The following is a 12,438-nucleotide window of genomic DNA, read 5'->3' as shown; positions in this document are numbered from 1 at the left end:
AGGAACCTTCCTATTCCCTAGGAAGTAGCTGAGTGGGATTTTTTTCAGCAGGCGATGATAGCAAAGAAGGTGACCCTGATGATGACAGAGTCACTAACTCTGGTGCTTCCTCTGTGACTGGATGCAAGTCCATTTTCTTATCTGTAAAACAGGCATAACATCACCACCTTAGTGAGTATGAGATTACATGTAAACAGCCCAGAACATGATAATTTCTCCATAAATGGTAGTCATTATCATGTCATTATTAGTGTTCAAAGGTTAGAAATAGGCAGCTCTTGGAGCTTGAAGACCTTTATATGTGTGTATTTTCCCATCACTTCAAACCTCAGAGGGGCAGCTTTGCAGTTTGGAGAGCATGGGAACTCTCTTTCATAAAAGTCAGTTTTAAATTATAAAGTGAAAAGCAGAAGGTAAGGTTTCCCACCACCTTGCTAGGCTAGTTATTGCTCTACTGTGAAAGGGGAAGACACAGAAACACGAGAGCTGTGTGGTCAACCTCAGCAAGAATGCCTGGGTTTATACAGTAAATGCTGTAGTAGCTGGTGAGATGCATTCAATCTCAGGAAGAATGACTGGGTTTATACGGTAAAAGCTGTTCAAATGCATTCTTGTCTTCTAGCTGTCATTCCTGGGATACAGTGGACCCTCACTCTGCTCAAAAATCTTGCTTTTCATTACACTGAAGTCTCCGATTGCTTTTCTCTCAACTAACATCTATGCTTAGGTGTCACAGACCTAAGAGAAACTAATGATGCCATAAAGTAAGAGTATGATTGAATTACCTTCCGTTAATTAGGAGTTTCTAAATCACCTTGATCCCCTTGGAGAAAAGGCTTGATAGAAATACACAGTAATAAAAGTGATACTGTGTTTAATTCTAATTGTAGCTTTTGAAATTTAATTACTTTAGTAAGAATGGTTTTAAACAGGCATGTCATAACTCTAAATGGCCTTTGGTGACTTGAAGGAGTTAATGCAGCATCCAGAACTTCCTACTCTACTCTCGGCTAGTAGCTTGCTCACTGAATCATTTGGGTTTAACGAGTTCAGATTCCCCTTTCTCCCTGCAGGGATGATTCAGGCCAGGTTTTAAGCCCTTCACATCAGTTCTTTGGAGACACTCCTTTCCACCCAAGATGTAGCTTCTGAACTCACTGTCTTTAAAACTTCCAAGCCCTGCAGAGTCACAGTTGGTGCCTTGGCCCTTCTTTCCCTCTTACCAGGCATTTACTGGAGGCAGAAGTGAGTGGCTGGCTGCAGACTACACCCCCACTGGCCTGCGCCTGGCCACCTGCAGGCCGAGGTGAAAGTTCCTTCCCAAGTTGCCAAGTCCCTTACTTACTCATATCCGTTCCTACTCTCGGAACTGTAGAGGGTAACTGAGCACAAAGGTGCACTTAAATCTCTTGCTGTCTGAGATGGCATGAGGATGTCATGTAAGCACATCATTATTATAGTTTATAATAATAAATTTATATATAATAGTTTATATATAAGTATATTTTTATATATTATTATAAATATAAATATATACATTATATATATTATATATTATAAATATATATAAATAATATATGTTTATATATTATAATATATAATAGTTTATATATATAAGAAAAGAGTTTTACGGTGTTACGAGGCCGAATCGGCTGAAGGCACCAGAGAGGATGGGGTTTGTGTATGCCCTGTCAAGTAGCTTGCTTAATATGAGAATGTTGCATGCAGCTTCCCCCAGTGATCATATCGAAAACGATACATAGCACACCATGGAGACTTCTGATCATAGAGGTTGATCATCAAATGGAGAAAGAACAAGATTATTAAAGCGCATGTGAACGTACTATATACATCCTCTCCACACAGAAGAGCGTGGAATGATACATTGTTACATGAACCGATAGGAGTTATTACATAGTTTTTCTGGACAGTGTTACAATTCCAATGGAGTTCCTTTTTAGGCTAGTTTAGGTTCTGTTATTTTGCTCAATTTTCAGTAATTTTTGTTTTCTCTGAGTATTGTATTGTACAGGACCGGAAACAAACAAAATCAAAACCAAAATTCTACTCACCTTTTAAAAATTCTGTGTACTTTGTGAAACTAAAGCTGTTCAGAAGTTTGAAAACTTTGCCAACAATTGATAGTAAAATGAACAATTTTAAATCTGTACATTGACTTCCCAACTAATCCTTTGTTATATAGGTGTCCCTGATTTTTCCAGAGGCTTTTTGTTTTCCCCCAGCTGTTTTGCACAATGGAGCTTTTCCAGCCTTTGCTCAATTTAAATATGTTTGGGAACATATGGAGACTTCTAGTAATGCTAAATCCCATTTAATCTAGAAATATGAGTGAATAAGGGTTTGGTTATGGCTTTATAGTTTATTCAGTTGTCTGCATAAAATAAAAATTTCTTACCTGATTTAAAAATTTATCTTTGGATAAGATAAATCACCATGGTACATTCACTATTTTAATTCCTCTGCGCTCTGCCTCTGTGATTTTGTCTTTTGTTTTGTTTTTTTATTCCTCTACATAGTACTCTTCCCCACCCCTGATTTCCTCTTTGTAGTGTTTTCTCGCATCTCTGCTCCTTTCTCCCTCCTCCAGCCTAACAAATGTGTACTACTAAGGACTTCTAGTGGCTGACACTGGAAATGCTGCTCAGAAATAACCCACAAGTGTAAGCTTTCGGTCCATCCAGTGTGCACTGGTTGCCGAAACAACCGAAAGAGTAAGAACCTAGGGCAATCTGGTGTTTTGATTGCATACTATTTATTTTGGTGAGTGTTATACTGAATCCAAATGGTCATTTAGGTGAGAACAGGAGAAACTTATTAATATATAACTCTGTGTATAATAAGCATAACATCTTTATCTTATCTTTACATGGTGATTCACCTCGGAAATTGCAGTCTAATTAAACTTAAAGTTTAATATGTGAAATGCAGACCTTTCTAAGTGTGTGAATATGATTATGTATTAATTTAGAGTGAGGAGTTATAGGTGGAGACATTGAATGTGGTAGAGGAGACTTTTTATCATGTGAAAAATCAACTAGACACCTATAGCTGAGATGTGATGTTACTGTACAGGATTTGATCTGAAATTTAGTGCATCAGAGATTCAGATGGCATCAGTGTTTAGATAAAAAATTATGCAACAGGAGAGCCACGTTCTTCACTTAGGTACGTACCACCCTAGCTCCTAAGTGAACTTTATGAAAAGTTAGACAATATTGAAAAGTTAGAGAATTCTTGGCTTCCTGAATGTGGACCCTGGGTCACTCATAACTCATTCTCTCCAGATTCATATAGTACTTGGCATCTATTCTTTGGCAAGAAATGATTGTTAAAATAGTCAAATACAGTGTTCAGACAGGCTTATATGATGCCAAAACCATGCTTACGTTGAATATGATAGAAACGGAGAGTTTATACTTCACAATATAATTGCATAGGAGACTTGAAAAAAAAATTCAGAAAGCTTTTGAAATACTCTTCCTTTATACTCAGTTCTGCTACATTTGTTTTAAAAATGCAAATTTATTTGAATTCGCATGATTGATACGTTAGTGCACAATTTTAGCAGAAGATGTATTTTGTGTTTGCTATGCACAGTTTTGACCACAAGAAACACTGGTGAACACAGAAAACTTCACCTTGGTCAACAGAATATACACACATACACACACACACACACACACACACACACCTCAAACACCTACCATCTACTTTGGTTCCCTGAGTGTGTTATGAGCTGCTCCCAACCACATCTTAGGTGACAGCTTTTCATCAGATTTCAGATCACTCTCCTACCACTTCACAGTAACTCACAAGCTGCAACACTTCTGACACCAATTTCCACACGCAAACATCAGGTGTTTTTCAAGGTCAAGTGCCACATCCATTGCTATTTAACATATGCAGAACTGTGCTATCACTTTTATTCAGTTCCTGCCTTTTTCTAAATGTCTCTGCAAAATTTTTGAAAGTCGTGTCCCTAACCCCATTTTCCTCCCAAGCCTTGTGTTTTGTTATGGCACAGTTTTGTGTAGCGCATTGATATTTAGGAAGACATATGTCGTGTGGTGGCAGAACTGTCGGTACTGCAGTGACATGCTCCACAATGACCAAATCCAGAGCTCCGCATACCGGAGACTCATCTCCTTCCTGGAACCCCACTCACACATCTGTAAATGTTTAATATTCTTCTCCCGTCCCTGCCCCTCTTACCCCTCCTTCTGTGTCACTAGTCCTCTCTCCTTATTCATTGGAGTGATTCTGGAACACCACTGTGATGTGTGAATCTCAGCGGTCTTAGAATTCCTCTCTCAGAGAGGTAGACCTTCTTTCATCTCAGCTGCTACCTGGCTGCAGAAAATCCCCAACTTTCCGAGGCCAGCACCCAGGTGTCACACAGTTTCTGGTTGCTGCTGCAGATTTTTCTCAAGGCTGCCCTGTTGAAACTCAGCTCAGCTCAGCTAACTAAGGTGGAACTCCACATCCTGAATCAGTTAACGTATTACAGACACTTTGTAAATTATGAAATGCTTTACAGCTGTTGGGTGTGTTGCAGTTTTTCTTATCTCTCCAGTGTACTCTCTCTGTCTTTGGCTCTTCCTTCTGTGGCCACAGCTTCCCATCCCTAAGTCCTGCTCTGTCCTCCCCTACATAAGCTCTCAATCCCATCTTTTACCAGCTCCTCGGGGTGTCCTGTGTCTCTCCTACAGCAGTGGCTCCCTGCTGACTTCAGGCCCCACTTTCAGGTCCCCCACCCCCATTTTTCCATCACCCTTTGTTCATACTTCTCAAATTCCACTTTGATCACAGAGAATCTCTGCTTACAATCATAATTCTGTAACCCATCCCCTCGGGCCCGTCTATCCACATTTCCCTACCTCCCTCTAACCTGCTGGAAATGCCTGTAGAGCTTAACAGTACTTTACGCTTATTGATACCCTGTCCCCTCCCCATCACGCCTGCAACGCGGTTGGGAGTATGTGGTAGTATCCAAATAAAATACTCTCCTCTCTCCATGTTTGTTTACAGTTCAGTCGTGCTTTTTGATCTGGCAGAGCTTTAGGTTCTTTTTATACTTTTTCTATTATGTAGGTTTCTTTCCTTATCATTTTCTATAATTTGCATTGTGAAAAATATGGAAGCGGAAGTGAGATTTCATGAAGAAACTAGGACAAGTGACTCTGGAAACAATTCATTATTTAAGAGAGTGTTTTCATAGTGACCTTGCTGGAAAGGATGATGACGGCAGCTGTTGATGCCCTGGCAGGTCCCCGGATGGTACCCAGCTCTCTGCCCACCCCCACAGAGCAGCACGTGGCCACAACCTCCCCGTGTGAGATGGAGAGGGGGCTAGCTTTCATTGTAGTGCGCAGCTGGGCAAAGACCCCCACAGTGATAACACTTTCACACCCCAGTCCAAATGTGTGGTTTTATATCATTTTCAAGTATTAAATGCTATGTTGTATTTTCTAACAATAACTTTATAAGTGGTTTATCTGCCATACTTGAACGTTGTGATGTTTTGCTGTCCTTGGAAGCTGTAGTGAAAGAAAATGTTACCCCTGAATTTCACTATTTCTGCATTTGATTTTAAGATTTTTTTCACCCACATAGTAATAATTATTGTAAAGTGTTAAAAAAAAATAGTGTTAACTCAGAGAGATGTTACTTTCAAGATCACAGAAAAAAGCACCAAAGCGTACAGATTCCTAAGGAAATTTCATTCTTAGTTTCTGTCCTATTCTCAGCACTAGTGAGCCAGCTCACTTTGTAGGGCTGTGTAGCACAAGGGTGGCAATCCTCCAGTGACACTGAGCTTTAGAGACTGCCATGAAGATAATTGTCATTAGCGGGAGAATACTGCTCTGGATTGAATTAGTTCATCTTTTAAAGACCTCCATCCTTGATTCACATTTGCTGTTTTGTTATTCATCCCTGAAGTCCTGAGAGGCAAGTCCAGCTTTGGTCCAGTCCTCCTAGGTCCTTCCTGAGCCCGGTGGTACCTGAAGCCACACCTGCCACCTGGGCACTCACTGTCCGCCAAGGCCTAGCATGGATCTCCAAGACAGACCTGGGACTCGGGGGTGTTCAATGGGGTCAGGGGCATCATTGTCATAAGTCCATTGGCACGTTTGAGAATGATGATCAGTTATTTTAATTGGGGAATATATTTACCTGTTACGTGAACTTGTGTAAAAGGACCAACCTGTTTTGCTATCCAGCTGTTCTTTTATAACAACTTTCACACTTCTCAGGCTTCGTAACATCATTAGAAACAGCTACAACCAAAGCAGCAGCAGTCCCCATGTGTTAAGATGGGGACAGGCCAAAGGAAGTTCTGAAGAGAGCCTTTTCTATTTGAAACTGAGGGCGAAAGCAAGATAAAGGGGGGGCAATGCAGAATTCAGAAGATGTCATTACTGTTGCGATTAAATTTCTCTCACCCAAGGGCTTAAAATTGTTGACAAAATTACTTTCATAATTATCAAAATCTGTGTTCTTGGGATGAAAGGAGATTTGGTGTGTTGTCCACCAAAATCAGACATAAGATTCTTATATAAAACCATAGATTTGTTTATTCTGAAAACGGAATTTTTCGTCATTGATATGCAAATTTCAAAACCGAGAATAAAGAAGCAGTTTACAGATATCCAGTAATATTCAATATATTAATATAATAATAGTCCTTTTCATAACATATCTATAAACAGAGAAGTTTGCCTTATACTAACATGGGAGTTATTTTCAAAACAGAGCGTTCTTACAAAAGGCATTTCTGGTTTCTTTCCAGCTTAATAAAATATGAATTTTAATATCTACTTTGCCTTTAGTTGAAACTTCCTGCTTTTCATCTGCTCGAGTCCTGTATTAAATTCTTAAATTAAAGTTGATCAAATTTATGAAATGGGTTTCTGGGCTATGTTAAATCCATAGGTTTTTCCTAATGCATTAGTTCCAGAAATTTAGGAGGTACTGGTAACTAGACATTAATATAAAATCCATTAGCAACAACTGTATAAAAGCATCTTGTACTTAATAAACAATATGAGTGTCCATATAGCAAGTTACTAGGGTTGGCAGCAGGATGTCTGGTTGCTGTGCCAAGACTTGTACATTTAAAGAGGATTGATGATATTGAGGTATTTGCATTAATGCAAATAATACTTATAAAACCAACCACTCTAATGAGCCTTGCATTGTACTGACATATTAATGTAATATATGCAGAGAAAATAAGATAAAGCAGTTTTTCCCTTTGACTCATCTTTTGATGTCCCTCCCCACATGTCTGCTTTAGTCTGAGATGCTTATTCTAGTAGTTTCACATTAAATATAAATGATTTCTCTGCTATAATAGTGAAATTGTTAAGTGGAGCCAAATAAATTGTTTATTGTTGTCATTTAAAAAAAAATGTTTTTCCAAAGCACTTTATAGAAATATTATTTAAACAAAACAATTCTGGGTCAGTGTCGGTAGTTGAAACGATGCTGCCACACTGTGTGTAGTACCCATGAGGAGTTACTCAATTCTCTTTCCGTTTGTACATCTTTCTTCTTCCTGTGCAATTGCTACTCATATGTCAAGACCTATCACGGTGCTGTGGAAAAAGCAGAGCCTTTGAGGTCAAACGAAATACAAGTTCCATTGTTTATTAGTTACAGTCCCTTCTGCCCATAATACGAGATGACCTTGAGAAAGTTGCTTAACGCTCAGCTCTTCTGTGTTCCTGTCTGTAAAACGTAACACCCTGCATACCCGCCTCACTTGGATTTTGTGAACATTAAATGAAATAGAAAGCACCAAATATGTACCTGATGCAGAGGAGGCACTGAATTGCTTTCGTTTTGATTCATCCAACCAACACTTGTACTATTCATAATCACAACTTGTTATAAAACAGCAGACCCAGACAGAGATTATAGTCCCCACTAGATTGAATGGCGCCCCCGTCTTGGCCTTGCTGTGTCCTCAGTGCCATGTGCTCTACATTCAGTCATAATTGTCCGCTGAAAGAAAGCAAGACAGCAGCCAGATGGGCAGGCAGGCGAGAAGGCCCATGGCCTGGCCAGCCCTCTCAGCCTGCTGGAACCTCAACCTCGTGTGCTTGCAGGAGCCCAGGGTGCAGAGAGCTTCCTGAAGAATACCTACAGCTCTTTTACTCAAGAGGAACTTATGCAAATGCTGCAAGAATTGAGGATTAATGAGCTTATGCTATGGACAAGAACTATACACTGTTTGCCATACAGTAATTTAAATATGCACCCTAAATATAAATATATACCCTGAAACTATAAAAAGATATAAACTGGCAGTTCCTCCTCCCAAAGGAAGTGGTAAAAACATTTAATAACAGGTGTGGCGTCATGAATCATCTCTGCTAAGGTCTGAGTGTGTTTTCTTCCTGCCTGGTCCGTTCTGCTGGTTGTTTACTGTGTGCCTACCTTCTCCTAGGCTGGTTACCTCCGAATTCCCCTCTAACGCAGCCTGCAGATACCTGCTGCTCTTCACTTACAAACCTGAGAGGAATGGCTTTTCACTACATTTGCATTTTCCATGCTGGTATATTAGCTACCTTCATATTCTACATACTGCTCATAAGTAATGGAGGGGGGTGTATTCACCCCCAGTATCGGGAGAACTTTCACATTGAAGCCCAAGCCACAAATGGGGCATCAACATGGACACCAGGACACTGCCAGGACCCACCGTTAAAGATCCCACCAACCTGCGTGGCTTAGGAGTATTTAACTTTGTCACACCCAATAGCACGTGGGCTACAGTGACAATGCCACATGTTGTCATTAGTGTTTGCTCACCATCCAGGATCAGCAACTCTTTTATTCATTCTCAGCACTTAGTCAGGGGACCACTTAGAGGGCCTCAGAAAAGATTATCCCAAGAGTAAAGGATTGATCCTCCAAGTGTTACAGAGCACAGGAGGCAGGTGAGCTTCCCTCTCCAGCCCTTTGAGATGGGTGTGCGTTTCTTAAGCCTTGCATGTTTGTATTTTACAGCTAAAAGGTGCAGAACTGTTTAACCTTTGGTGATACTGAAAGATACTTTCAAGAGTAATAGTGCCATTTGTTGTTTTTTCCGAGCTTCGTCGCAGGCTTTTCAAGTAAAACTAAAATCAGTGATGGGTGTTTAAAACATTGCCAGGGAACATACGGAGGGACGGCATCCTCATTCAGCTTATTTTGGGCGACCTGAACATGCTCCTCCAGGCCCCTGGATAAATGGGGAGTCAACTGAGACTTCTACCCACCGCAGGCGTCTTCATTGAGCCAGTCATATGCGTCTTCTCGTTTATTTTCTCACAACATCATCAGGGTAGTGTCTTTTATTAAACTCATTTTACAAGTGGGAAATTATGGCTCCATGACGTTTAATATCTTGTCCCAGATGACAAGGCGAATGAATAGCAGAGCCACAATTTGAACCTGGATAAATATGTGCTCTTTCCTCCCCTGCATCACCCCCAGTATGAATCCATTTTGACCACCGTTTCCCGACAGGTTGTCTACACGCCTGAGCCTGTGCTCAGTGCTGCAGCTTTGCTCTCCATTCCTTCTGTTATTGCTTCTGTCCCGCCCATTGGTTTCACGACCAAGTTCATTTTATTGCTTGTATTTCTTTTTTCCTTTTTCCTATTCGAATGATGAGGGCACGGTTGGCCAGTTCTTTGATACTGGGCTGTGACAACTACCATCGTTGCTTGAAGAAGTCCTTGCTTCTTCGTATCTCTCCTTTGGCTTGACATCAAAGCTGAAAAAGGTTACCAATGACGGTATGAACCTTTTCAGTATGCGAATTATGTAACAGTACAAATGACTTTATGCCAGTATAATCGAGTGCTTAACTATTCATTTTTATCACTGCCTCTTCAATATGTCAAACTGTAAAATAGAATGTTTTAATTTACAAGAAGGACTCAGATTATGAAGAATGAATGTGAAAACACTGAATGCCAAGGTGTAAGCCCCACCACTGGGCTGTGAACTCCGTGAAGATGGGCTATATTCTGTGGGTCACTATGTCCCCAGATCCTACTCAGGGGCTGCCTGTAGTAGACCTTCCATGAATAATGAATGAAGAAGTCATAAATGAACATCTGCTTTGGCCTTTAATCCTTCGGATGTGTACTGTAATTTTCTTAGAACAGTGGAAGTTGATAAATGCTGTGAGACTCACTTTAAGAATTTGGTGCACTTCTTAAGAGGCATTGTGGGGACAGAGTCCCAGAGAGCAATTTCCAGGCTCTCGGCCTCACGTGGAAAGGTGCTGGCTCAGGTAGTAGATGGTCATCAGCTGTGACTGGTTGGCCATCAGCTGTAACCAGTTAGCCAATTAGCCACTGATATAACTGCCGTGGCTGCGTTGGTTGGTTGCTTGGTTGCTTGATTGGTTGGCGGGCAGGCAGAAAAGCAGATGGTGGATTGTGGATTGTGTGGATCCTACTTCCTGTGTGTGTCTCGCCCGGCCGCCAGAGAGACTAGGGGGCAGGAAGACCCCTTGTTGGAGTACTGGCGGATGTTTGCTTCCTGTGTATCCAACCCAGCCACCAGAGAGAATATAGCGGTATGACTCCCCTATCTATGGCTCCGTTGGTGTTGCTTTTTGGCCTCACCATGTCCTGCATTCTTATGTGGAGAGCAGGACTAGGGACCCTGCATGACAGGCATGTTGATTATGCTTTAGTTTAAATAAGTGTAACTGTGGGGGCAGAGCCCCAGAAAGTAGTTTCCAGGCTCTTGGCCTCACATAGAAAGGTGTTGGCTCAGGTAGTAAATGGCCAACTGTGATTGCATGGCCATCAGCTGTGGCTAGTTGGCCGTCAGCTGTAACCAGTGAGCCATTGGCCACTAATATAACTGCTGTGGCTACGCTAGGAGAGAGAGAGAAAAGAGAAAGAATGGGGGCTAGCAAGAAGATGGTGGCTGGGCTGGCAAATGTGGATGGCGGTTTGCGGACAGTGTGAATCCAGCCTCCATTGAGAGTATAGTGCCGCCAGAGAGAGAATATAGTGGTATGACTCCCCTACCTATGGCTCCGTGGGTGTTCCTTTTTGGCCTCACCATATCCTGCGTTCTTGGATGGGGAGCGGGAGCAGAGACCCCGCAGGCCTCCCTGCATCGCAAATGGCGCAGCGAGCAGGGTCTCCCGCATCGCAAATGGCGCAGCGAGCAGGATCTCCCGCATGACAAATGGCGCAGCGAGCAAGGTCCCCCGCATGACAGTAACTGACCAAAATATGGTGTTCTTTGAGTGACACAAATAATCCAACCTACATATATTTAGTTTTTATAAAAGTAATTACTGTGGCAGCTAATGATGAAATACTATGAAGAAAAGCAAGGCCGATTTAAAGGGACAAAGAATGACAGATTGGTGTTTGTTATTTAGAACCAACACCATGTAAAATAAATGAATAATACTATAATGCAAAATATTTGGACTTTTAAATACAAAAGTAAGCATCTATAATTGTACCCATTTGAGCCATGAGAGCTGAACCGGGCTAGTCTATTTTCATAGTAGTTTTAGAGCCAAACATATTATTTGAGACAGATCTTTTCCCAACATTTTGATAAATAAAATAATGTGTCCTGATCCTTTTTTCTTATTCAAGCTTGGCTCTTAAAGCAAGCACATGCAATTTGGAATAAGAACTCAAACTTGAATAATTTAAAATCACTGATAGGGACATTAAAAATACTAGTTTGAGTGGTCTCATTCATGATACATCCAGTAATAGCTGTTTTTTGATCCTGATTGTAAGTGTTAAACTCATCTTCAGATGAAGGCATTGTGGCTGAAATGGATAAAGTGTGTAGGTGTTGGAGCGTTCTATAAGATGAAGTTAAAGGTTATGTTATAATGAATGACTGAAAATATGATATAAAACATAGGTTAGATGTGTACACGTATTTATTTGTAGCTTTTCACACTGAAACAAACTGTTTAGTACTGGCTCGAGGCCCAAATTCAGTGAAGTGCAAGCCTAACTATACCCAAAACGTAATAATCATAGTCTTATTTAAACTATTCCATGGGGATGCATGATTGTATCATTTTTCACATACACATTTCAACTTGAGTGGTGGGAAGTCAGATAAAAGCGCGTTATGCATCATCACCTCCGCCTGACTTTAGGAGAGGAGCCTCGTACCTGTGTGGAGACCGGTGTTCTGTTGTCACGTGTAACCTTGTGTCTGGGTGTTCCCTTTGCAGATGATCCAGTCCCTCAAGGCCTTGATTGAAAATGCTGATGCTGTGTATGAAAAGATAGTGCATTGTCAGAAGGCAGGTAAAGTAGAAGTTTCTTTTCTTTAAAATAAAATTAGTAGCATGATATATTTGCTCCTAAACTGTTTCATCTATTTGGTGCTATGTCAAGAAAATCAGACATAAACATT

General features: G+C 40.9%; 1 protein-coding gene across 3 annotated transcripts in view; it reads left to right on the top strand.

Moving 5' to 3' along the window:
• The window catches only part of PLCL2 (phospholipase C like 2), a 250,193-nt gene that overhangs the window by 192,486 nt on the left and 45,269 nt on the right, over nt 1-12,438 (top strand). For all 3 annotated transcript variants that reach the window (XM_074312803.1, XM_074312804.1, XM_074312802.1), the window contains one exon: nt 12,254-12,329. In XM_074312803.1, coding sequence (XP_074168904.1) covers nt 12,254-12,329 — 76 coding nt within the window. The remainder of the gene's footprint in view (nt 1-12,253; nt 12,330-12,438) is intronic.

This window comes from Rhinolophus sinicus, linkage group LG10 (assembly GCF_036562045.2).
Source record: "Rhinolophus sinicus isolate RSC01 linkage group LG10, ASM3656204v1, whole genome shotgun sequence".
Taxonomy (NCBI): Eukaryota; Metazoa; Chordata; class Mammalia; order Chiroptera; family Rhinolophidae; genus Rhinolophus; species Rhinolophus sinicus.
The sequence above is the reverse complement of the archived record's forward strand: the minus strand, read 5'-3'. Positions and strand labels throughout refer to the sequence as shown.